Here is a 27,228-nt window from a genome sequence, read left to right as displayed (position 1 = left end):
ATAGAGGAGGGCAATCAAGGTACACAGCTTTGAGTTCATGTCATATGCAGATTGGTTGAGAGAACTAGGGATCATTAAGTCATAAAAAAGAAGAGTGGTTTTGGAGGGTTGGGGGTGAGGTGCAGAGAAACATAGCTATCTGCAAGTATTTAAAGGGCTCTCATGTGGAAAGATTAGATTTTTTTTTTCTGTTTTATTTAAGAAGAAAGAAGCTAGGTTTAATGGATGGAAGCTTCAAAGAGGAAAATTTAGGCATAATGTAGGAAAAAAACTTCCTATAATTAGAGCTGTCAAAAAGGAGAATGGGCTGCCTTGAGAGGTGGTGAGTTTTCCTTCTTTGGAGCTCTTCAAGTAGAGTTTGCAAGACCACTTGGCTAGGCATACTACAGTGGGCATTCCTTTTGTGTATGGGTTGTGCTAGATGGTCACTGAAGTCCCTTCCAATCCAATCCTTGAATTCTCTGACTCGTGGGGCATTTTATTGTCTTAGCTTTCTTTTTGAAGTTTTTGCCTCTCAAATGGTGTGATTCAGGGAAATTTCAGGTTTCACTTCCTACCCAAGAGGAAGAATCTGAGGATGAAGCTAACTTGTTCAAAGAAGAGGAAATATTCTAAAGGAAATCCTTTGGAGGGCAGAGGAAGATTAATATTATGGAGGGTTAGAACTGATGTGGATAGCAAAGAATGTGAAGGGAGAGACAGCAGGAAATGGAATTTTTTTCCCCCAGGGATTGTACTTAGTATTTTAGATCTATGCACATCAGTTATATCAGTTTTATGCAAGAGTGCAATAGCACACTTGAAGTCCAATACCTGAATACTACTACCAGTATCTTTAGTATTCTAGGGCTTACTATGGTCAGTAGAATAGCATTCTCAAAGGCATTTGTGGACCTCACTTTATATAGGGAACCTAACTTTGTTTAGATTCTTCATTGAACATGAAGCTAGCAAATACCCTTTCCCACTTGTTTTATATTAACTTTAGCCCTGTAGTGATGGATACTTTTCAAAAAAATATAGCATTACAGTTTTGTTTTAGGCATTGGTATAGCAGGAATACTGATTCTGAAGTGAGAGAATACAAGTTCAAAATTGTGGCTTTTATTTCCTCTACAACCTTGGGTAAATTTGTGAGTCTCAGTTCTGTTATCTGTAAAATGAAAGATGTGATGATATGATAACTTTGCTGAATGATCCTCTGGATCAACATTTATAAGTGAGGAGTAAAAGGGGAGAAAAGGTGTTTCCTATTGTTCTGTGTAAAATACAAACAAAAAGTACATTCCTTTTATAAGATGAGGCCTACCATATGTTCTTGAGTATGCTATTCTACTGACTATACTAAGCCCTAGAATACTAAAGGGACTTTTCAATGAGGTTTACAACCATTCAAGATAAATTGGTCAACAAATACATATAGGAAAAAAATCAATGGATGAAAAATGAATGCCTACTATTAAACCTATTGTATATGCATTGGGTGAACAGTCCATTGAGTTATTGTATCATTACCTGCATATTGGATAAGCATTACTGAATCATGAGCTGGGCCCAGAATTGAATATGACGAATAGCATGGATTGTGTGTGGGAATTTTTTTTTAAAGTACAACTGATGCTATAAAGCTATGAATCACGGAACATCATAATCTCTAAAGAGCACTGTAGAGGAGCAAGATAGATATAAGCAGGGTGCAACTTCTTGTTGACAATGATTTGTATGCAAAAAGTGGTATAGTAGGTAACACATGGGAAGTAATGATCAGAAAAAAAGGTGGGTCAGCCATGTAGTAGGACTGGGGTATAACAGATAGGTACACTGAGTGGTGCACACAGAATTTTTAAAATCCTACAAGAAGCCTTCTAGAGCCTTGGATAGAGCATCCTTCTTCATGTAGGATTCATTGGAGTCCATGGACAAGAACTCAATAAGATGAGAAGGTATGGGATGGATGGCAATCTACACTGTTTGGGGGCAGTATTGACATTGAGATCATTTATCTACTGAAACACTGAATCGAGTTTTTTGGTTCATATTTATTATTTCAATAGTATCCTGCAGGGGAGGGGTACCTGTGGCCTGGAGGCTACATGTGGCCCTCTAGGTCTTCAAGGGCAGACCACTGACTGAATCCAAACTTCCTAGAACAAATCTTAATAAAAGGATTTATTCTGTAAAACTTGGATTCAGTCAAAAGGTCGCACTTGAGGACCTAAAAGGGCACATGTGGCCTTGAGGTCGCAGGTTTCCCACCCCTGGATAGGGAACCCTTGAATAAGAAATTCCCTATACCCATGTGACCAGCAATTGCTGGGCAACTTTTAGTCTTAGAGACTAGAGTCTAATTGTAAGGGGTAAAGGATAGTGCCATAAAGTAACTAACTTTATGGAGGACTACCATGTTCCATTACATTATATATATGGAAAGGACATTTATGTCCTTTGGTGACACTGCCAGAAGCATAATATAAGGCTGCATGGTCTACAGATTTATCTAAACAATATAGCCCTTATATTCTCATATCAGTATCTGATAAAATAACACATCATAATCATCAAGACTAAACTAATGTCTCTTAATCAAATCAGGCTTGTTAACAATTATGTTATTGTTAACATAATACAGCTTCAGATAAAACTATGCATAAATAAAGTTTCTCAGACTTCCTAGCCATGCCATCAACTAAACAAAACAAAACATTAAGATAATAGTATTTAGTGAAAAAAAACAAAAAACGAGGAAGTTAGAAACAAAGACTGTTGCCAAGTTATAACAGTGCTTATTAAGTGCATATTGTTCTCTGATATCCCACTGGAGAACCATATGCAACCTAAGATCAGTGAAAAATGGGATAACTTAAAAGCTTCTCACCACACCTGTTTCCACTTTTTATATTTTATGAAATCATCACCTGGACACAGTTTTTATTACATTCTAGAATGCTTTCAATTAGTATATTAATGTACCTAAGTCACATTTGTAAACTTTACCTTTTTTCATGTTTAAAGGAATTTTAAACTATTTCTTTGTATTTGTTTTAATGTGAAATATAACATTCCATGGAAATACATCTTCCTTATATTACACCTTTATATTTCAAAACCATATATCTCTTCCTATTTTCGTCTCATTACATTATACTCCTTCATTCTCACAAAACCTATTACAACAATAAAATTTAATAAAACTATGTGTTTAGCATGTTTAGTTAGGACTGTCTTTACTTTTACTTAAAGTTGTTATTAACTAATGAAATGTAATGGAAAAGAAGGATGTTCTTAATAAATGAAGACAAGTTCTAAAAGAAAGTTTGTTAGGTTGAAAAAGCTCATTTAAAGGAGCAAATCTTTTTTTTCCCCTTTTATTTAAATGGAAAAGAGGATTGTAAACAAAATGACCTACATTGCCCTCATGAAGTGTAGGCCCAAATTGAATTACTAGAGAGTTTAAGACATCATCTTTTAAAAAAGTTAGAAATTCACTGAACTTCATGGTTGAGGGAAACACTTTCCTCTAAGTCCCCAATATTATAAACTAAGGGGTCAGTGAAAGGTTTATTTGTTGAGAGTTTGAATATGATCACATTTAAAATTAATTTGGTACAAGATACATTCATTAAACTTAGATCACAGGAATGTGTTATACAGTACACACACACACGGAAAGTTTCCAGCTTTCTAAGATATTTTAAATTCTAAAATCCAATCATATCCTTGCCTTCTGTAAATGAGTAAAACAAAATGATAATCATATTGGGTTGTTATATTATTTTGTTAAATAAAAAACATGGCCATAAGAAATATTTCAAACTAATAATCCTCACCTTTGATTTTCACAAACCTAGAAAATAAAAAGGCTAATTTAAAGCATGTTTCTTAAGAGACAAATAAGTCTGATGAAATGTATCTATTTCAGTTATTAAAAGTTTCTCACAATATTAGTCTACAATACACCTATACTGAGTAAGTTATTTATGTAGGAAACATTGAGAATGAATGAGGAAAAGAAAAAAAAATCTTACCTGTGCAACATATGCAGAATCTGATATCAGAGAGAAACTATCCATCTCTCCTCGGCTTATATATGTTTGAAGAAGGATATTTATTTTTCCATAACTATTTTCTACACCTCCAGGGGCAGAAAGTTCACAGAAATTATTCAATAAAACATCTAACTCCTCTATTTCTTCTTCTCTGACCTATAGGGGAAAAAATCTTTAAGAATAACTAATGGTTGATTTTTAAGAAAAAAGTCACACTATAAATTTAAACTGACATTCATTTTTAAAAAAAAATCTATTTTGCTATAAATGTTTCCTATTTTAATACTAAACAACTCCCACGCACTATTGCTAATAAAATGTTATTTGAAATGGTCTTAATACTCATAAAATTACATTATTATTCATCACCAATATTAAGGTTGCCATTGACATACAAAAATTTGATATGCCACAAAAATTGAATCTTCTGACCTCACTATCCTCCAACTGATGAGATTTCATTTTTTATTTGACCAGAGTAAAACCTCTGTCCATCTAGATTAGGTCAATCTTGAATTAATATTGAATGCATTCATTATAGTCATATATTTTTCACACTGTATAATGCAGTCACACCTCAAGATGGTGAAGTACTATGATTCATGGTATGAAAATTTTCACTGTTAATAAGATTAATAATACAACTAAAGAAAAATTCATATCAAAGGTTTGAATAAAACACAACATTCTATATTACCATTAATTTATTATATTATTATAGTATTATATAGTATTATATAATGTATTATAAAACAAAACATACATTTGCATTCTTTGTGATTTCCTAAAGTTTCTGTTAACACAACACTTATTTTAAAAAAGCAGATATTTGAATTTGATAGTACAGGACCAATATATGATGTCACAATGTGACAATAAATCACACTGGAGTTACATAATTTTGGTAGATTAAAGCAATTCCCCACATTCTGAAATACTGTATGTTATTCAGTTTATATTTTCCTGGAATAAGAATTCTATAAGGAGAAAATGGTGTAGTATTTTTAAAGATAGGGTTTAAATACTTATATGTTATACATAAGTGGTTCCAACTGCAAATAATCTTACCTTAATTTGCTCAAATTCTTCAGCTTTAGACACTATAGCAAGGATATCTCCTTCTGTTTTATGAGCATCAAAGAGTTCATTGAAAGTCTACCAAAGTAAGTTTAATATTTAATTATTATTGTAAAGGAAAGTCCCATATTGTAATTTAAATGATTAAATACAATTGGAATTTTTATTAGACTGCACAACACACACACATCCCCCTCTCCCTAGAACACAGCAAGAGTTTATAATGTCTATTGAACACTCTTTATTCCTTAAATCATAGCTTTGGAAGCATCACTTCATTCACTTAAATAAGACTAAAATCCATTTCTAAAACATGCATTAGCTAGGAGATCTCCAAAACTACAAACATTTATTTAAATTTTCTAGCAGAGCCACTGTAAGATCACTAAGAATTTGCATCATGATGGTTAGGGTCCTGTTCTCCTTCAATGTGTGCATATGCAAATAAACACTATTAGTCCCACACTTGCCAACTTACATATCCCATAAAATTAAAAGTGAAACAAATAGGCATATATAGCTTGCCTACTGTTGCCAAAGGCTTTGAAAATTTTACTAAAAAGGTTATACAGGATAGTTTGTACCAAGTAAAAAAAATAATATAAGGAATGGGCACAGAGGAAGGGCAGAAATAGGAATTAGAGGTGGCCTGGAGGCAACATTAAAAATACTTTTTTTTTACAACTGTGTAATAATAGCAGTAATAATACCTTAGAATGACACTGCACTTTAAGATTTACAAAGCACACTTTCACACCAATGTTGTGAAAGACACTAAAAGCATTATTATCCTCATGTTACTAATGAAGACGCTTGGGCATAGAGAGATCAAATACATGGCCATGGTCCTGTTGCTCCTAAGTTTTACAGGCAAGATGAGAACTCAGATTCTTCCTGACTCCAAATGCATTTTGCTCTTTTTACTATACCACACTACCTTTCTACTATGCTCTGTGTTTTAAAAAGTGCTCTCACATTTAATTCATTCCCACAACCCAAAACCCAATGGACAAGCAACCTAAAGTAATTGACAGTCTCTCAGAAAGTGATTAAGTTGGTGACAAACCAACTGGTGAGTGAGCTAAGGAAAATATGCAGTTAGCTACGAACTATTGGGTAAGAGTAATAAGATAATGCAATATGATGACATCATAAAAAGATACACCACGATAAAAAATCAGATATTGGTTCTCAAAAGGCTGAAAGAAAACTGGTAAATACATTAGGATGTCCTCTGAAATGTAGAAAACATAATGAAAGATGGGTCCATATAGTTGTGATGTCCATGTAGAGATATAATCCACACACTTTGTTAATGTTGCCAAAGATATCTTGTCATATTTGGCCCTATGTTTTGGCAATTTACACTGGGACATAACTGGGACCAACTAAGTGGCTGGTAGCAGCTGGGGTAAGGCATGTAAATCTCTAATCAATTCAATCAATCAATCAATCAATCAATAAGCATTTATTAAGAAACTACAATGTTCCAAGCACTGTGCTTGCTTCTGGGAATATAAACACACACACACACACACACACACACACACTCACAAGTGCGCACATGCGTATGTGCATGCACCCCCCCCCCAACACATACAGAGCTTGAGTTATGACAAAGAGTTAATATCCTGTGTTTGGGGCTGTTCATCTTTAGCATATTACCTATCTGAAATCTGATCAGTTAACAGACTTGATCTGAAGTGTTCAAATTATGGCTACTCTCTTTCCATCTAAGCCTACTTTCCTGTCTCTTTAGACCTTAAGCATAAGAATTTCTCTACTGGTGCTTGAGGTAGTGCATGAAACATGGTGATGTACTGTGCTCCTATACTCCTTGCTAGACTAGTGTCTCAGAAAAGAGACACAGTCTGCCGCCAGACCATGAAGCTTTTCCAGTTTTGTAGAACTTATCAGGGCTTGCACCTTCACATCAAGGGATATTGACAGCATAGTGTAGTGGATAAAAAGCTGCCTTTCAAGTCAGGAGGACTGAGATTCAAGCTCTGTCAAGCACAGTGGGGCTCTGACACACAGGGTAAATCACCCCACCACTGAGGGCCCCAGGCAACTCTTTAAGACTTCCAATTAAACAGCAGGAGCTGCATTGTCAGAATGATTTTTCTCATTGGGAATTCCCTATAACAAAAGAAATTACAAACCTAGAAATAAAAAAAAAATTTCTGAATAACGCTTATTTCAATTTTTTCTCTTAAATAGGGAAATATAGGAAAAGCACCAGGTTATTAATAAATGTATTAGTGAAATTTTATTTATTATACTATACCTCAATGGTGTTGTATTTGATATAGTAGTGGCTAGCAGTCCTGCCCAAATCTGTTGAAGAAAAATATCCAGTCCGTTCTTCAAAACGAATCATGCGGGCTTTGTCTAGCTTTCGTCCAACTTCAATGACTAACTGTTCTCGATGTTTCTCCAATGTTGGGTCCATCTATAGAAGAAGGACACATACAGTGAATGATGAAATGTCATTTTTATTGGACTCCAATTTTCAAATAGTTAGGTAATTATAACAGTTACCTAATTTTGTTACTGACATCTTATTTAGAAGACAAGGAGACACCCTTCTTTACTACCATTACTTAAGAAATATATGTTTGATAACTTTACAGCTACATTTATGTAACCAGTGAAAAAATTACATTATAACCATGAAATATAAAAAAGAGCTTCTTACATTATAACCATGAAATATAAAAAAGAACTGTATATGTAGAGAAATTATTTATTTATGTTATGACTGTGGCTACAATAATCTTTTAAAATATAAAATTAAAATTTGGCAAATTGCTGATTGATCTGTGCCACTGTGCAGTCTTCAAATTTTGATATACTTTAACATGGTACCTTGCACACAGTTTGTAGAACCTGAATAGAAAATAAACAATTTACATTTTTCTTCTACCATTTAACCAAATAAGCATTTTTAAAATGTAACATTATTCTTCTCTCATTGTAGAAATGATAGTCTGGGTTGCCTTCCAGGGTCCCGGCTACATTGGTATTAATCCAAGTCATAAAAAATGAATTTATTAATTACTTCCTTGAAGTATAATATATTCTTTCACCATTTCCCCCTAATTGCCAATGGATACCTTTGTCTGCAGAGACAGTATAGCTAGCACTTATACAGCACTTCAAGGTTTGCAAAACACTTAACAAATATAAACTCCTTTGATCCTCTCAACAACCCTGTGAGGTAAGAGTTGTAATTATTGCCATTTTGTAGATGAAGAAACTAAGGCACCGAGAGGTTAAATAACTTGTCCAGAATCACACAGCTAATCAGGATCTGAGGTGTATTGGGATTCAGGTATTTCTGATTCCAGAACCTACACTCTAGAGCATACTACTACTGCTACTAGTACTACAGCTGCTACTGGCTAGCTAGCATTTACATAGCACTTTAAGGTTTACAAAGAACTTTACAAATATTAACTCATGTGATTATCACAACAAAGCTGGGAAGTAGATGCTGTTATTATCTTCATTTTACAGAGAATGACACTAAAGTAGAGAGAAGTTCGGGGTTCTGTCTAGGCTCACAGTCAGTAAGTGTCTGAGACAGGATTTGAACTCAGGCCACCCTGATTCCAGGTCCAATGCTCTATCACCTAACTGTCAAGGATGAAGCAGTAGTAACTATTTTGAACTGATGTCACACATCAACAAACCTGTGTTTTATTCTTGAAAACTTTAATCAAAGCGGTAGAATTTAGGAACAGATTTAAAACCAAAATCTGTACTACATGGTGGAACAGCAGCCTGATATAGATAGAGAGCTGGAAGGAAGATCTGGGTTCAAGTTCAGTCTCTGATGCACACTGGTTGTGTGTTCCTGGGCAGGTTGCTTAACCTCTTTAGTGCCCCAGTCAATTTTATGATGTTAAATTATAGTGTAAGTGCTGATCCGCAGTGGTTGAATTTCTTCACTGACATTTCCCTAAACCAATGACATCACAGATCTGGACTGTGAATATGTGTGTGTGTGTGTGTGTGTGTGTGTGTGTGTGTGTGTGTGTGTGTGTGTGTGTGTGAGAGAGACAGAGACAGAGACAGAGACAAAGAAAAAGGAGAGACGGAGAGAAACAGAAAAAGACAGAGAGGGAAAAGGGGGAAGAATGAGAAAGGGGGAAAGAGGAAATGGGGGGACAGAAGAATGAGAGGAAGGGATAGAGAGAGAAAGACAGACATACATACACAGGGATTACAGAAAATAGTGACTTCAGTAGTTGTGTGTGATGAATTGGCATACTACCAATAAACTGAGCTAAAAAATAAAGACATTCACTGCCTCAGGTTTATAAAATACAACACTTAGAAATCCATATTAGTAAACAAGTAAAGGACAGTGAAATTACTTACATCGAATTATCTACCATGAACTTCACAGCTAATCACTTAGTAGAATAAAATATATATTACTCATATACATAGTTTTAGTAAGACAGATACGTCACTAATCGAGAGAGTTGTATTATGGTAAAAAGATGCCATATATTTTGTAAGGAAAAGAAAATTTTAAAAAATTAATTCTCTTAAAATAGTAAAATGTATAGAAATTACTATTTTGCTCTTTATTTCATATCTACCATATAAGTATTTGTTTTTTGGATTTCTTTCCATGAAGCTTCTCAGAATATTTTCATTGGGGCATATACATTCGTAAACATAAAATTTCCTTATTTTAAACTATTCCTATGAAATTTTATAGGTCATACATACATTTCACTAACAATTAGTCAAAAAGTATTTACTGAGGTGAAGTGCTAGAGATAAAAAGAAAGGGAAAAACAGTCCTACCCTCAAGGAGCTACATTCTAATAAAATGTAAGTAACCAGGTGGCAAGATACACATACACATACATAAATATATACATATATATTAGATGGAAGGTAATACCAGAATAGAAGGTACTAACAGCTGGTGTTGGGGGAGACTGGAAAAGGAAAGAATCCAGGGAAACTAAGATGTGGAGATGAGGAGGCACAGCATTTCAGGATTGGAGATCAGGCAATGGAAATTCAGAGATTAGTAGATGGGGTTTCTTGTGAGGAACAACAGTAGTTCAGTATAGCTAGATTGTAGAACATGTAAAAGGTTTTAAAGTGTATAAAAACGACTAAAAATGGAGCAAGGGACCAGTTTATGAAAGGATTTAATGCCAAATAGGAGACATTAAGTTTGATTCAACAGGTAATGTGGAACCACTGTACATTACAGAGTGTGTGTGTGTGTGTGTGTGTGTGTGTGTGTGTGTGTAATGGGGAGTGGAGTGGGGCGGGTTTTGGGAAGGAGAAGAGGCAAAAGGGGTAGGTAAACGGTCAGTAGGAAAATCACCTCAACAGCCAATAGTCTAGGCCCAGGGGTGACGAGGAGAGAATGGGACACAGGAAGACTTGGATTGGGTTAAGTGTGGTAAATGCAAGTGAGACTTTGAGGATGACATAGGTTGTAGGCTTGGATGAGTGACAGAATGGTGGTGTCTTTAAAAGTAATCATCTTGTAATAATAAAAGTAATAATAAGTTTGAAAGAGGAAAAGAATTTGAGAAAATAGCAAGTATTATTTTGGACATGTTAAATCTAAAATGCCCATAGGACATCCAGTTTGAGGTGTTCAAAAAGTAACTGATGATGTAAGAGATAGAACAGGGTTGGACATGAAGATCCTGGAATCCTCTGCCTAGAGGTAATAACTGAACCCTTGGGACCTGATAATATCACCAAGTGTGATAGTGCAGAGGAAAAAGAGAGAGATGATAGATTGTAAGCTCCTTGAGGGCAAGGACTGCTTTTACTTTTCTTTGTATCCCTAGCACTTAGCATAGAAACTGGCACAAAGGACGCACTTAATGTTTAGTGTTTGACTGACTGATACAGGACAGTCTAGGGGGACATCTATGGTTGGTGGGCAAGACATGGAAAAACTAGCAAAGGAGACAAAGAAAACCAAGAGAGAGTAGTGTTAAGAAATCCTAAAGTAGAGTGAGCATCCAGAAGGAAAAGGCAATTAACAGTGTCAACTGCTGCAGAGAAGTCAGAAAGGACCAGGATTGAGAAAAGGCAATTATCTAGCAATAAAGAGATCACTGGTAACTTTAAGTACGGGAGACAGCAGAATATATTGGAAAGATCATTAGACTTGGAATTCGAAAATACACATTTGCATCCTACCTCTTGCTCTGTGATCTTGGTTAAGTTATTACCTAAGTGTCAATTTATTTATACTTTGAGGAGGGTTGAATTAACCTTTAAGATGTTCTACCTAATATCTATAAAACGAAAGATCCATTTGAAACTTGGTGCAGGTTTCAAACAATGAATGGTGATACCAAGACCATCAAGATAATTATAAATTATAATAATCTACTGGATCTAGTTTGTAGTCTTTAAATTGGTTGTTTCTCATTTGTACTTCAATGTTATCATCTACAAATTTACCTCATGAGAATGCTTTAAAGAACAATGAATGGAAAAATGACTAAACAGTTTGTTTGGCATGTAAAAATATACCTAGTAAAAGAGCATATGTACATAGAAAAGTTTTTTAAGTGCTTTTAAAGAAAATTATATGAATTATATTCAAAAGCATTCCCAGTGTCAGCAAAGTTGGGTGTTGGTCATCAGTAGTTGGTTAATGACTATAAAACAATTCTTTATTAGAAAGAAACTTGATTTTAATCTATAATTAGGGAATATTTAAAAATATGGCTCTAAAGAAAAGACAAACTTTCTCATTCTCCATAAGCCATGCAGACAACAAAACTCTAAATACAAACCACAAAAAGATGATTCACATACTGTGTTCCCATTCAACCACACAATAAAACATTAAAAAAAACCAACACAAAATGATCTCAATTCTAAAATTTAGAAAATGAAAGCTCATGATATGCTATCTCTTAATTATGGATTGTGTGTTAAGAAGGGACTTGAAAAGAATATATTACATGTAGCATAAGTCTATTTTCAAAGCTTTGCTAGGTTTTCTATTCTGACATTTCAGAAACTGAAATTCTAATAAGTAGTAGAAAAACAATAAAATTTTAAATCGTGGAAATAAGAACATAACAGGTAACCTGTTGACGATTAATACATTTATTTAGCAGTATAGTGGAGTAAAAGTTTTAATAAAGAAGACCACAGACAGCAAAAACTGATTTTCCTTTGTACTTTTGATTAAAGATAAAAAAATCTTTCCTTTATCTAGGCACATAGCTGTTGTCAGATGGAGCAGCAACAGCAAATATTTAGCCTCATATCATGAATAGATTACAAAACCAGAAAGCAGATCTGATTTTTTTTTAAAAATTTTATACCTGATAGGCTTTGTGACTGATGCCATATACTAATGGATTTGCTCTCATCCGTACATAAAGATAAGTGTAACTTATCCACTTCACTGCCTCTTCCACATTAGTTACTGTTCCCAGAGCAATCTGCAAGTCCAAATATGACAAAAATTAAACATATGTTACAAGCAGAAAATCAAGAGTATTTATTCATAAGCAAAGGGTTTAAGTCAATCTATACTTTTAAAAGAAAGTGAACAATTTACAGGCATTTCTATTAATATTTAAAAGAAACTCCATCTCAGTTTGAAAATGCAATAATGAACATGCTGTTTTCAAAATGAAAGAGTAGTGACTATAGAGTCCAAGGACTTGGGTTCAAATAACAGTGCTGCCACTTCTTAATTATGTGACCATGGGCAAGTCACTTAATGGATAGCACTACAGATTCCTCATCTATTAAACGAAGGTACAGGACTAGATGACCTATTATCTATCTGCTTTTCAGCTCTTTATCTTAAGCCTCATATTTGGTTAATAATGTTTTTCAAATTGAGAATAAGGATATTTTTAACTTTCACTATTAATATATGTTCTCCTTGAAAATGAATTAAAAAAATAAAAAGTTTGAAAACTGTAAGTGAATTAACTTCACTATAACACATCATTTTTAGTTTCAGACTTCTTTACTGTATCGATATATACAGTCATCACAGATTATACCACTATTTCCCTTTTTGAGACTCACATACATACCACATTTTACAATACTATGTAAAAGCTTTATGAAAACAATTGAGCAAAATACATTGAAACCGTCACCATTTCTCTAGATAATATTTTATTAGGATGGTCATATCAAATGGTTTTTATTGGAATACTTCTCTTCACTAAATACATATAGTGTCTCCAAGTTATATATCAGAATAATGGAAATGTTATTTAGTCTTCAGTTTTTATAGCTGAATATGATTATTATCATAAAAAATGCATTTCAAACAAGTCCAATTTTAAATTTCATGTTTATTTTTATTTGTCAGTCTGAAGTAACATCCAGTTCCTGATTTAGTATGTTACTTTTAAATCAATGACTTACACTTTATATATTTTTTATAATTCAGAAAAACCTTTTCTGGCCCGGATTTGTGATTTCATGAGTGTAGACAAATTCTCTCTACCAATTCAGATCATTAACTGTTTTGTAAGTTAGACTTAAAGTATTGCCTGGAGATTGGACTTGAACTAAGTCTTCTTGACTCCAAAGCCATCTCTCAATTCACTATGCCATAATGCTGCTTAATAAAAATAATTTCATGTGAAATAATAACATTTAAAAAGTAACTTAGATAATTTTGAACTTATCAATTCTGATAACTCCAAAATAAGTAGAAATGTATTTTTAGGCAATACAGAAGTCTTACAAAACAAGAAAATTATATCAACAACATGATTATGATACCAACAGCACATAAAGACAAGTAATCACTTTTCCTTTAATTGAGGTTTTCCACTTCATTTTTTAAAAAAATGCATTAACACAGTGTATATGTTACTGTTCAATAACTTTATCCTCAAAACAAAAATTACTTTATCAAACTCCCAAACATTTTGTGACGATTCACTTATATTCACAATGCATTTTCCCAAATATCCAAAAGAATGTATATCTAAAATGGTCAACACTAATAAAAATATTACAGTTAGAACAAAGCCCACATTCCAGTGTCTCAATCTTTTTACATCTCTACTCTAATTGCTAACACAGAATCACAAAAGTAAAAGTAAAATGAGTACCATTATTTAATTATATGAACAAAGAAGTTATGTAATGACATCAATGTATTTATTAACATACTTTTACTAGTATTCACCAATAAAAGGGAGTAAGAGAAATGGCAGGAAGAATAGGAGAAAAGACATTACACACACACACACACACACACACACACACACACTTTCTTCTACTGTAAAAAATAATGTGATTTCAAAACCAAAAATAGGAACATTCTTTTGCATAAAATTTGACAAAATGGAGGTATAATTTATAATTTAATTCTCTTAAGGATTTCCTTACAGTAAAGGGGGGGTATTAAATCACAGAATGGGTTAAAACAAAAGAAGCTATACAATTTCATTCCCTAAAGGTCTTAAATAATAGGACAGACATCCATTTGTCTGGACTGCTTTAAGGGAAGTCAGTTTGAAGGCAAGGTTAAAGACCAGATGCTTTCTTAAGTTCTTTTCCGAATTTGCAACTGAAAAATGTAAAATGCTTTCTTATCATGGAATATATTAAGACATTTTAAAATAATAAACTACTCTGAAATTAGATAATTTTATAAAAAACAAAAAAATTACCACGCTCTTAGTATCAAAGAAAAAGAAATCAAGAATTTAAAAAAAATACAGTTCTAAGCAATTATGATAAAAGAACAGTGGGAATAAACTGCAGGGTTAACAGGGATATGCAAAAGAAGACTTCTGGATATTTACAATAAAAGAAATGTATCTACCCAATGATAAAATTATTGCAGTATATTTTTAGATACCAGTCCTTGATTGCCACCTAGTGACAAAAATCAATAACTACTTCTAAATAGTTGCTGTAGGTCGTAGCTATAGTGCACTTGTCTGATGAAATCTAAATTATTCTACAATCCCTTCCTATAATGAAACTTAAGAAAGTGGGAATGTGCTACCTTGTTTAACAAAGTAGGATAATCAACTGACCTTATGTAAAAATGCAAATATGTTATACTTTATAACTCATATTTAATTATAAAATGCATGGGAAGAAAACTGGTTTTAAATTAAAAAAACAAAACATAGATATCAAATTTATTTAGTACTCTCCAGTCTATTACAAAAATTATCCCCAGCTTTAAATTTCTAAGCTTTAAAAATCAGAGTAATAGAAGGAGAAAGCAAAAAACTGCTAAAAGTGATTAGATTTGTAAAAGATAATTTCTAAAAGTGTTTTTCTCCTCTTGAGGATTCAGTTTTTGAAAATATATCTGGTAGCATGGTGAGGCTCCTGTGGATTTCTTCATGAAAGGTTAGGCAAGAGTAAAGTAGAACTTAACGCTGCCTTCAATTAGGTCTTACTACTACATACATCCAAAAGTCTGGAAGAAGTTTGTCTTTTTCTTCCTTTACCACACAGTTTAGAATAGTCCCATCAAAGAAAGACTAGTCAAGTGCTAACCATCTATCCCACCTAATGCTATCCTTTCACCGCCGAGTTGAGACAGCTCAGATTAAATTTGCATTCTCTAGCTCAGTTCTATTAAACATACGCAATATTTTTTCTAACAGTATTTTTCCTAGTTTTTTTTAAGAAAGTGAAGTCACAATGCCTAAAAGTGACATTAACATTAAAGGCTAAGGAAATCTAATGCCAGAGGTTTTTATAACAATTTTTATTTAAAATCTTATTTTCAATCCTCTAATTTCTTGTTACTTGGTCTTTGGTTTTATGATTATTTCCTGAGTACACAGTGAATATTAAGAGAGAATACTAAATATGAAGCAATGATAATTTTCCCCTAAAGACTTTGTGTTAACTAAACAACTATATTCGATTTTATTGTAGTTCAATTAAAATAAATGCTTTACTTCAAACTTAGATACTTTTGTTTTCAAATAAATATTCAGTTTTGGGACACTGTGTTACATTTTCTTCTTTTTGATTTGAAAAATGTATTTATTGAATCTATCTTTACCTATTCCCTGAAAATATATAAATCATAATAAAGGATGACAACAATATTATAGGTGATTTTTCATAATTATTTTTCTAAGCATTCAAATTTTGTTATTTTGTGCATCAGACAAATTCCAAATTCTTTTAAGTACAATTAAATTTGCTTTAGAATCTAAGAAAATACAAAAAATACAAAATTATGTAATACGTAAATAAATCTGTCTTTATTTGATGAATAAAAATTCGAGGAATACAAAGAATCCTGCATCAAAGTCTCAATTGTTTATTTACTGCAATAAATGTTCAGGGGTATCTTGTTTATGTCGGTTCTTGATGGTCTCTGAGCTCTCTTTCAACTATATAACTATGATTCTGGATTATACAACTTTTGGCACATAAGGATCTTTGGTAATATCCTATAGGCTACTACCACCATGCAGGTTTCCATTATATTTTGGGTCACTTGCATTTTGATTCTACCAAAAACACACACAAAATTCTATTAATAGCAACATACAGTAATCTAAAAGGTCTTTTTCCTTATAGTTTTTTTAAAAATCAAAGATTACATGGATAGACCATTTTCAATATAGATTTTATAGTCATCTGAATTGGGAGTTGTTAATCTCGTGTTAGTCTGGCAACCTTTTGGATTAATGTAATAATAAGATATGTAATTTTTCCCCTTCTTTTAATATTTTTCCCTCATTAAAATCTCAAAAATTAATCTCTGTGCTATGTCTTTAAAAGCATATTTCTTCTGTGTCACATACTTGATCAGGCTAGGCACATATCCTCACTTTCTTTTCTTTCTTTTTTTTTTTCAAAGTGGGGCAGTTAGGGTTAAGTGACTTGCCCAGAGTCACACAGCTAGGAAGCATTATGTGTAGGAGGCTGGATTTGAACTCCGTTCCTCCTGACTCCAGGGCTAGTGCTCCATCCACTGCACCACTTAGCTGCCCTTTCACTTTATTTTCTTATGAGCCATTTCCCTAAAGAACCATTAGGAATTGTTGCTACTGATGATGACAGAAGATTACTATAGAAAGGCCGAAAAATACCTTCTACTTGTTTCTATTTGGTGTGCCCTTTCCAATTTCAGTCAGTCATTCAGTCGGTAAACAAGCAATTATTAAGTACTTACTATGTGACAGGGTAATGTGCTAAGTTCTGAGAATGTGTGTGTGTGTGTGTGTGTGTGTGTGTGTGTGTGTGTGTGTGTGTGTATGTATATATGTATGTTTTTGGCAAAAATAATGTCTTCCCTTAAGGAGCTCAGCTTCTAATAGAGAAGACAACATACAAGCAACTATGTACATACACGATAAATATCTGCTAAACTGGAAGAAATCTCAGAGGGATAACACTAGCATAAAGGGGAGAACTGGTAAATATTTTTGCGGAAGGGAAGCTAGCAAAGCCAGGTGGTGTAGGGAGTGCATTCCAGGAATAAGGAAGGGTGGTTATGCACGGCAGAGTATGTAGAGGGGAGTTAGTTATAAGAAGACTGAAATGTCTGGAGGGGACCAAGTTATGAAAAACTTTAAAAAGGCATTTTATATTTGATCCTAGAATAAGAAAATCACTAAGTTTATGGAATGTGTGTATGTGTGTGTGTATCGCGCAAGTGCAGTGAGAAAGTACTTAGGGGGACACTCTAACTCCTCTTCACTTCTCACTGGGCTGCACTCCTTTTGACTTCCTTGGACTTCTCCACTATGTTCCCAGGAACCTCATCATCACTGAAAAATCTTATCATCTTGCAAGATCCAATCAGCTGTGGTACTCACACCTCATCAGTCCCGTCTGTTCTTATTGGAGGGCAGAGCCATGGGCTCTAAAAACCTCCATTTAAGGAGTCCCAGGACACTTATCTTTTCATTTCTGACCTGGCTAGAGTACTTGAACATGTCTCTGTGACTTCCCATGGAGCACTGTTTCATAAGGATCCAGTCCCAGTGAGTCTGTGGCCTTTGCCTTCATCCCTGGGTCTTCCCAGGGCGCCTAGGATTTTAGACTGATAGGTTGTGGCCTCTTCTTTGACCCCTGTATCAGTATGGATTCACTCCTCAGCCCTCTGGCTTCTTTCTTTGTTATAGAGCCTTCTCCAGTGCTCTGAAAGCCATTTTCAGAATAGACCCACTTTGATTTGCCAGTTTCTGATTCTTGTCTGCCTCACCCAGGTGGCAACTTCACCTGCTCCTTCCTATTGTGAGGGGAGCCTTCAGAGCCTCAGGGGATTTTATGTCACCACCTGCCACAGGGGTGAACATCACGGAAGGGCCCTACACAGTCTAATCATTTCTCTCCCTCAATGGACTTTGTTCCAGACACTGATAATCTTCCTGACTTCATTCCTCAATGGTTAGCTTTTGTCCACAGTCTTATCCTCTCCCTATCCCAGTGATTCTGAACCCCTGGATGTCATATTATAAATCCCTTTTCCTATCCCCTCTGCTTTCTCCCTTACTCCTATCCCCCTCAATCCATCCCCTTCTATATCTTACCCCTCCACGTGCTCTTCCACTGTGCTCTCTGGAATGCCTGTGTGGTCTTTGGCTACCACTACTTTTTATTTGACAAGATTATGTATTTTCCAACTGAAGTCATTTCTGTGCTTGGTTGGCTTCAGTGACTTTTAGTGTTCTGTGGCTGCAAATCTTGAAATGCCTCAATCTCTCAAGAATTCGACTTGAAGGAAACCCAAAGGGCAATGGAAAGTCATAGAGGATATAAACAGAATGAAAAATATTTCCAGTCATGTACAAGATCTTCATTGAGCAAGATATATAAAAGGAATGCTACAAAAATAATAGATTTCTATGATTTACTAAGAAAGGGAGGAAGAAGATCTAGAAAGAGAAATTCTATTCAAAATAAATAAAAATAATTAAAACACACGGGAGCTAACCTAGCAAGACATTATTGGAACTTAAAATAAATCCTCAAAACACTTTTTTACAAAAAATTGACTTAAAAAATTAAAGAGATTTTCTGTTGAGGGCAGATTTCTGCCAATATACTAAAAATGATAATAATGCCTAAATTTAGTGTCATATCAATCAAACCACCAAGGAAGGGGTCATTTTATGGATCTAGAAAAAATGACATAATTAATTTTAGGGGAAACCAGAAAGCAATCTGACATAAAATTCATCTAGACCAGTGTATTACACCATATTCCAGAAAAATCCCCCAAAGATGCATGACTTAAAGTACAAAAAGTCACATGATCAAAAGAAAATAGTAATAATAAAGAACAGGAGGAAGAACTATTTGCAACTATGGTTAAAAGGAAGAATTAGTAACCAAAGTATAAAGCAGATCCCAAAAGATTAAAATTAATATTAAGATTAATATAGATTAAAATAAATATTAATCACATCAAATTAAAAGGCATTTGCATGAACAAAAATAAAAGTAGAGTATTGGGGGAAAATCTTTTTTAAACAAATATTTCCGGTGAAAGTCTGATTATTTCCAAAATACAGAAGGACTATTATCCTATTATCTTCATTTTCAAAATGGAATTTTTTTCTTCTGGATAATGAAAAACAGAGAAATAAAATACCATTATTTCTACCAACTAGGAAGGTGAGGATTTTCATTGGAGAGACAACATGGATTAATGTAAAAAGCTAAGGAATTGGAATTATAAAATCTTGGTTTCGGCCCAGACTTTGTTTCTTGCTAGAGGTATAACTGCAGGTATGTCACTTAACCTGGAAAGTCTCAGTTTATTTATCTGTAAACTGGGATTGACAACTTATACTCTTTACATTACAGAGTTTTTGTGAAGAAAACATTTAAAATATTATATAAATGTGAACTATTATTATTTTGTTGTTCCCTAAAAAGTTACTATGTAAAACCCAACAAAATTAAAAAAAAACAAAAACCAATAGCTATAATAAAGCAGATAAAACAAATAGATATTGAATATGATATGTGGCATCTCTTTCAAAAAATATATTGAAAATAAAACTATTAATTTATTTGGCTGAATTTTGGTAACTATTTAGCAATTTTATAGTATAGAAATATCATGTTTCTTCCTGAAAACTGATTTTTTAAAATCTTTTCATGTAAACATGCATGCTAAACTCTGGAATTTATTTATTTTTTCATACTAAATGGGAGAACATGTGGAATGTTTAGTGAACGCCAAAGAGGATGGGGACAGAAAGAGGTTTAGAAACCCTACACTATGTCAGCCTACTTCTTTGTAATTTATAGTATCAGCTATATACTGTGATATTTAAATCTGGATTAGCTATTCTGTAGATCACATGAGAGGTTTTCATACTGTTTTTCTGTACAATGATATTCATGGTTCCAACAAAAATATGCCAATTTTGAAAAAAGCCCTACTTAGATGAGCACTGTTTTCTGTTTGTTTTGTCTGACCTCTTCCCAAGAGTATCCAGGTCTTTCAACAAGCTACTGGTTTCTAAGATGACAAGTAGTTATCATTAATCAGATCTTACCTCTGCATTCAGATTATCAGCAAGGCTTTCCAAAAACTGGCTTTCAATGGGATTCTGTTGAGTAAGTAGGGTCAGGTAATGGCTGAGTTTATCATGAGTTGTTATGATTATGCCTTCCCCAAATTTATCAAATTGTGGCCTTCCAGCTCGACCAAATATCTGCATGACATCTAAAATTCCAAGGTCAACAAAGGAACCTCTTTTTGCAGCATATATCTGTGTTCCCTGGATAAAGAAAAAGTTAATAAAAATTAACATAAACACATACAAACATAATCCTGATGAGATGAATGCAGAAATGAGGCAAATACGGTAAGATTTCAAAAGTGTACTTTACTTAATCCTATCATAATCGATGATATAGTTAAATTTTTCTTATACATACTAGATTCTCAATGGAGAAAACCATTTAAAGTCAATCAGACTATCTAAAATACAATATTTTTCAGGGTGAATAGCTTTATAGGTTTGTTTTAAAACAGATACATATCCATGTGAGAAGGATAAGCTCATACCTTAATGATAACAGCATGAGCAGGGAGATTGACACCCCATGCTAATGTAGCTGTACAAACTAGAACTTTGATATGTCCATGAGAAAACAAATTTTCAACCAAACTTCTGTCCTGTCGAAGCATTCCAGCATGATGAATACTAAAGCCATCTGGAAACATTTCTCGCAACTGCTTATTTCTTGACTTTTGCACCTGCAGTAGGTAAAAAATAGAATTTATTGTGAAAAAATTGTTCCATCATTTAGTGTCACTGTTGAATGTTATACTTCTTCCCACTAAAAGTCTCTTAGACAATTTAGTGTCAGTTTTCCAAATTATAATCAACTCCAGACTATTTAATGAAGCTAATGGTGAAAGTCTAATAAAAACTGGTTAGCCTATGAAAAAACTTTTATGACTGTGCCAACTGGAAAGTCTTAGAGATGGAGATAAATGAGATAGGCAAGGAGCTGAAAATATAGTCTATAATAAGAATTCTTAGTTTTTTGATATTTATATTCCATAACTGACACCAGTGAAAAGACAAATACAATTTTCCTCAACTGACAAATTAGAGAAACACCCGCCAAAAACCCAGCAAAATAAAAATTAATATGTGACAATGAAATATGTAAACAATATTCCAAAAGAAAAAGCAAGGCTATGAAAGGGAAAGTAATTATGATTAGGTGGTCCCTGGAAGCTGCAAGAAAGATAGCTAAATGGTGAATATGAAGCTCGCTGGGCAAGTGTGAGGGACAGCCATGGAATGTCTGAATAACAGGGAAATAAGTGGTACCTGAAGAGAAAGAGCTGACTGTACAGGCAAAATTTCATTATAATGAGCTTCATAGGGCAGCCATATATGCCTTTTAGTTGAATTTTGTTGTAATGCATGTATTGCTAGAAATCATACTCCTAGTCTTCAGGCGGTGGAGGCAAAGGAGAGCTGATTCCCAACCTCCCTGTAGTGAGACAATAAGTGAAAAGAAGCCTGAACCCAGCAGGGAAGAAGAGATGTGTCATGTGGTCCAATCATCTCTATTATTCTAAATTCTTATATCTGAGCTCCTAGTGTTTCTTTTGGGAGTCAATTATTATTATTTTTTTAATCCTAGTGATCTGAGAACACAAATGTGAAGTTAACAAGTATTTATTAATCACCTACTATGTGCTAGGCACTATGTTAAGCACTGAAGGCACAAAGAAAGGCAAAATAAAACAGTCCTTGCTCTCAAGGAGCTCACAGTCTAATGGGAGAGACAACATGCTAACAGCTATGTAAAAACTATTTCTGTTTCTTCTGTCTCTCTACACATATATAAATAAATTTAAAACACTTAGGATAAATTGGAGATAATCTCAGAGGCAAGGCACAGAAAAACTGGGAAAGGCTTCTTGCAACAGGTTACTAGGTAGCATGGTGGATAGAGTGCTGGGCCTGGAGTCAGGAAGGCCTGGGTTCAAATTTGTCTTCAGACACTTACTAGCTGTGCGATCTTGGGCAAGTCAGTTAGCCTCTGTTTTCCTCAGTTTCCCCAACTGTAAAATGAGGATAATAATAGCACCTATCTCCCAATAAGGATTTGTAAAGCACTTAGCATACACAGTGCCTGGCCAATAGTAGGCACTATATAAATGCTATCATCCTCATCATCATCTTAAAAGGTGAAACTTTAGCTGGGACTTAAAGGAGGCCAGAGAGGCCAAAAGTTGGAGATGAGAGGCATGGGGAACAGACAGGAAAAATACGTGGAGTCAGGAAATGAAGTGCTTTGTGCAAGGATCAGCAAGGAGGCCAGTGTCACTGGATCACAAAGAACACAGATGGAGGAGACTAAGCTATAAGAATACTGGAAGGTAGAAGGGGGGCCAAGTTATGAAAAGCTTTAAAAGGCAGAGAGGATAATTTTATATTTGATTCTTGAATTAACAGGATGCCACTGGATTCTACTAAACAAGGGGGTTGTTGCTGTGACATGGTCAGAACTGTGCTTTAGGAAGATCTTTTAGTAGTTGACTGGAGGATAGAATACTTTAGGCTAAAAGACTAATCGGAGAGTTACTGCAACAGTCTCTGTGTGAAGTGATGAGGGTTTGCACCATGGTGGTAGTGTCAGAGAAGAGAAGGGGAGTATATCAGATGCTGCAAAAGCAGGATCAACTGGATTTATCAACTCACTGGATAGGGGTATGAGAGAGAGTGAGAAGTTAAAAATGACCACGTTGTGAGCCTGGGTAATTGGGAAGATGATGGTATCCTCAACAGTAAAAGGGAAATTAGAAAAAGGAGAGGATTTGAGAGAAAAAATTGTGAGCTCAGTTGAGCTTAAAATGTCCACAGGACATCCAGTTCAAGATGTTTAAAGGCAGTTGGAGATGGGAGACTGGGTTTGATAAAGAGGCAGGGGCTGGATACATAGGAGCTGATTAGAACACCACAGTGAATATTATAGAGGGAGAAGAGAAGAGGGCCCAAGAGTTTGGGGGATACCTCCAGTTAGCAAGCAAAGCCTGGCTGAAGTTCCAGTAAAGGAGACTGAGAAAGAGCAGTCAGAAGGAAAACAAACAGGGAGAAAGCAATGTCAAAAGAAAGCTTAGGAAGGAGAGAGCACCAAGAAGAGATTGATCAACTGTGCCAAAGGCTGTAGAGAGGTCAAGAAGGATTGCAAAAAGGCCATTAGCTTTGGCAATGAAGAGATCAATGGTAACTTTGGAGAGAGCAATTTCAAATGAATGATGAAATTGAAAGCCAGCCTGCAGAAACAGTTAAGAAGAAAATGAGAAGTAAAGAAGTGAAGGCATTGAACTCAACTTGTTTAGATATGAAAGGAAGAAGTATCATACTACATGATACCTAGTGAGGAAGCACAGATCAAGTAAGGTTTTTTTTTTCCCGAGGACATCTAATATGTTTGAGATGAAGATATGTACCTAGATTTGAAAACTGCTACTTGACAGAACGTCAAAGCCCATAAACAGGTAAACTTCGGCTTAATTCATCTTACCTCTTTTATTCTCTTCTCTACTGTAGTACAAACTTCATAAACTGGATATTTGCCTTAGGCATTTGGTACATTGACAGAAACCAAATATAGGCACTATATATGCCTATTAAATGTAAGAGAATTTGTTTTAAATAGATAATGAAAGCACCATTATTACTGGTTATCCAGTAGACCTTAGACTTATTGTCGTAGTAGGCCATCTAAGATAGTTAATCTATAAGTTTTTCCACTGAGATGGAATATTTATAGGCATTGAAATAATCATTTGAAAAACCATCAATCCTTCTTCCATATTGCCAAATATATGGGCTCTTTTGGAACACATTACAGTTATTCTAGATAAACACAGAAACAACGTCAAAACCTTATAACCCATGAGGCTATTTTGAAGAACAGAAAATTCCTTCTAGAATTTTTAATCTAGTATGTAAATATAACACAAATAATTTAAATAAAATATCACATCTTGGTATTCTTTCACTTCCACAGGAAAAATAAAATAAAATGACTTACACAAATTGAATTTTGTCCAGATTCATGTGTATACATAAGGAATGGTAAATTGAAAAAAACTCATGGAGATCTAGATCAGGAAGGAAAAAAAAAAACTAACTCCCTGTCCAGGGACTCTCTCATTGCAAATTATCCAGTCAATTTGAAAACACCTGAAAATTTGGAATATTCAGAAAATTCACAATTTTAAAAAAATATCCTAAAAGTGTTCATAGTAGAAAAGCAGAGTTTCTAGCTCTACAAATTAAATTCGATAGTGACTCAATGAAACTTCAGTAGAAAATTATTCTGATTAATAATATCTTACAAATGCAATTTGAAATACTGATCTGCTAATAAATAAGAAATATAGTGAGAAAGCAAGGTTTATTGTGCAAATAGATAAGGAATTATTTATAAATAAGAAAAATGTGTTACAAATTTCTCTGTGAAAATTATGTTAGAATTTCAGCTTATTTTAATTTTTTTTTTAAAGCTCTATTATTTCACTGTAGGCAACTCCCTCTACCAATGAAAATCAGCAACTGCTGACCAACAAAGAATTTTAAAGAGCTGCTCTGGCACCAAGAGGCTTTTTGGGTCTCTCCCCTGACTTTTCCTTTTAGCTCAAATTTTTACTTTTATTATGTGGATGTCATATACACAAGATAAAAAAATCCTGTCTACTAAAACTATCAAACACATTTGTGTAATGTATGTGTTTCAAAACATTTCAACATAATTATGTAGCTTTTTTCTCCACAACAATTGTGTGAAATGAGTAATGCCTGATTTCACGGATGAAGGAAATGAATTTCAGAAAGGTTTAAGTATCTGTCCTGGGTCACCTGGGTTTTAAGAGCAGAAGCCAGGATTTGATCTCAGCACACTTTCCATTAGGAAGGCAGTGTGGTAAAGAGTAGAAAAACTGTTGAAATTAGAGAGGGGGAGCACCTGGGTTCAAATCCTGCCTCTGAGGCTCACTTGCTGTGGGACCCGGCCCACCAGTTCATACTGTTGAGCCTGAATGTCATCATCTGTAAAACAGGAATAATAACAACACCGACCACAGGGGATTATTGTGAGAATCAAAAAAGGTAATATACATAAAACACTACAAAACAAACATTAACTATTATTACAAGGATACCATATTACTTTTTGCAATATAAAAAATGACCAAAATCTGATATTACCAACCATCCATTTTATATAATATTATGCTACAGAACTGGGAAATAAGATACACAAACAAAGGGATATTGAAATCTATCTTATCCTACAGGAAAACGGAAGGGGAAGAGGATGGGGAGAGATGGGGTAATAGAAGGGAGAACAGATTGGGTGAAGGGGGAATCAGAATGCAGGCTGTCATGGGGCAGTAGGAAGAGAAGGATGGGAAGAAAATTTGTAACTCAAAATCTTGTGGAAGTAAACGTTGAAAGCTAAAAATAAATAAACTGGGGAAAAATACTATGCTACAGAAATGCATTTAATAAACTGAAACCATAAACTTAATTTCAATCTGTAGTGCCATGTATTTACAACAACCTCCACTAAGATTCTGAGAAGCAAGCAATCCTAATAAGCAAGCTAGAAAGGCTTTAAATATAGGCTGAGTAAATAACTGGACTTCTACTGTCCAAAAGAGCATGACTAAGTTTGGAAAGTCTCATTACCAGTAGGCCCAGAGGGTGATGAAGTCTTAGGCCACAACAATTCTTGAAAACTGTTCGTTAAGTTATAGTAAAGCAATGGTTTTAAATAATGGCTCTGGTGATACAATGGCTTCCATCCGCCCTGATTCCAGAGAAGCTTGTCACCAGATAGAAAGTCAACAAGCAAGCGCACTACAGCAAGCTCGAACCTATGACAGTCAATTTTTAATTTTTTGGTGTGACCATTCGAATCTCAGAATTCAGCAAATACTACTTGATTCATTGTTTTGTTGAGTGTCTAGATTTAAGAAAGTGACCGAGAAACTGCTGCTGATGCAGATTAAACTTAAAACTGTGTCCTACTCCAGGAGCCAAACACCTGTCATAAGAGGTTTTCCTTTCTGTTTTCCTGGGGGGTGGGGGCAGGTGAGGGAAGAGGATGGGGCAAAGCAACACATTAAAAAAACTAAGAGAAAGGGAAATTCTGATCTATATTTAGTGGCTGCTGGACAGTGAATGAATCCGAGAGAAGATAGCAAAATGTCAGATGAGAGTAGACTAAATCTAATCAATTGAAATTTAATACAAATAAATGTAAACTGTTAAACATGAATTTTAAAAAAAATCAGTTTTAAAATACAAAATGAAGTGTGGAAAGACAGACAATTCTGTGAGTGGAAGAGGGGATAATTTGGGATTTGCAGAGACCTAACAAACTCAAAATGAGTGTAACATAGAATGGTATTACATAGTAACATAGAAGCTTTAAACATTAATGCTATCCTAGACTACACTGAGAGAGGGAGGAGGGGAAGAGAGAGCTAAGAGAAAGAAGGAGAGAGGGAGAGAGGGAGAAAGAGGAAAAGGAAAGAGAGGTAGTGAGGTAGGAAAAGAGGGAAAGAAAGGGGGGAGGGAAAGAGAAAGAGGGGAAGGTGGAGGATGCTTAG

General features: G+C 34.4%; 1 protein-coding gene across 6 annotated transcripts in view; it reads right to left on the bottom strand.

The window, feature by feature from the left end:
* Positions 1 to 27,228, bottom strand: part of ASCC3 (activating signal cointegrator 1 complex subunit 3) — a 358,153-nt gene that overhangs the window by 158,322 nt on the left and 172,603 nt on the right. For 5 of the 6 annotated variants that reach the window (XM_078155224.1, XM_020998271.2, XM_020998273.2 and 2 more), the window contains 6 exons: positions 21,145 to 21,336; positions 20,630 to 20,854; positions 12,467 to 12,586; positions 7,411 to 7,575; positions 5,115 to 5,201; positions 4,026 to 4,202 (listed from right to left, as the gene is read on the bottom strand). In XM_078155224.1, coding sequence (XP_078011350.1) covers positions 4,026 to 4,202; positions 5,115 to 5,201; positions 7,411 to 7,575; positions 12,467 to 12,586; positions 20,630 to 20,854; positions 21,145 to 21,336 — 966 coding nt within the window. Of the gene's footprint in view, positions 1 to 4,025; positions 4,203 to 5,114; positions 5,202 to 7,410; positions 7,576 to 12,466; positions 12,587 to 20,629; positions 20,855 to 21,144; positions 21,337 to 21,922; positions 22,089 to 27,228 lie in introns of those variants that run through there. The other variant, XR_002326776.2, reaches the window with a different exon arrangement.

This window comes from Phascolarctos cinereus, unplaced genomic scaffold (assembly GCF_003287225.1).
Source record: "Phascolarctos cinereus isolate Bilbo 61053 unplaced genomic scaffold, phaCin_HiC Scaffold_5;HRSCAF=322, whole genome shotgun sequence".
In the NCBI taxonomy this organism is placed as follows: domain Eukaryota; kingdom Metazoa; phylum Chordata; class Mammalia; order Diprotodontia; family Phascolarctidae; genus Phascolarctos; species Phascolarctos cinereus.
The sequence above is the reverse complement of the archived record's forward strand: the minus strand, read 5'-3'. Positions and strand labels throughout refer to the sequence as shown.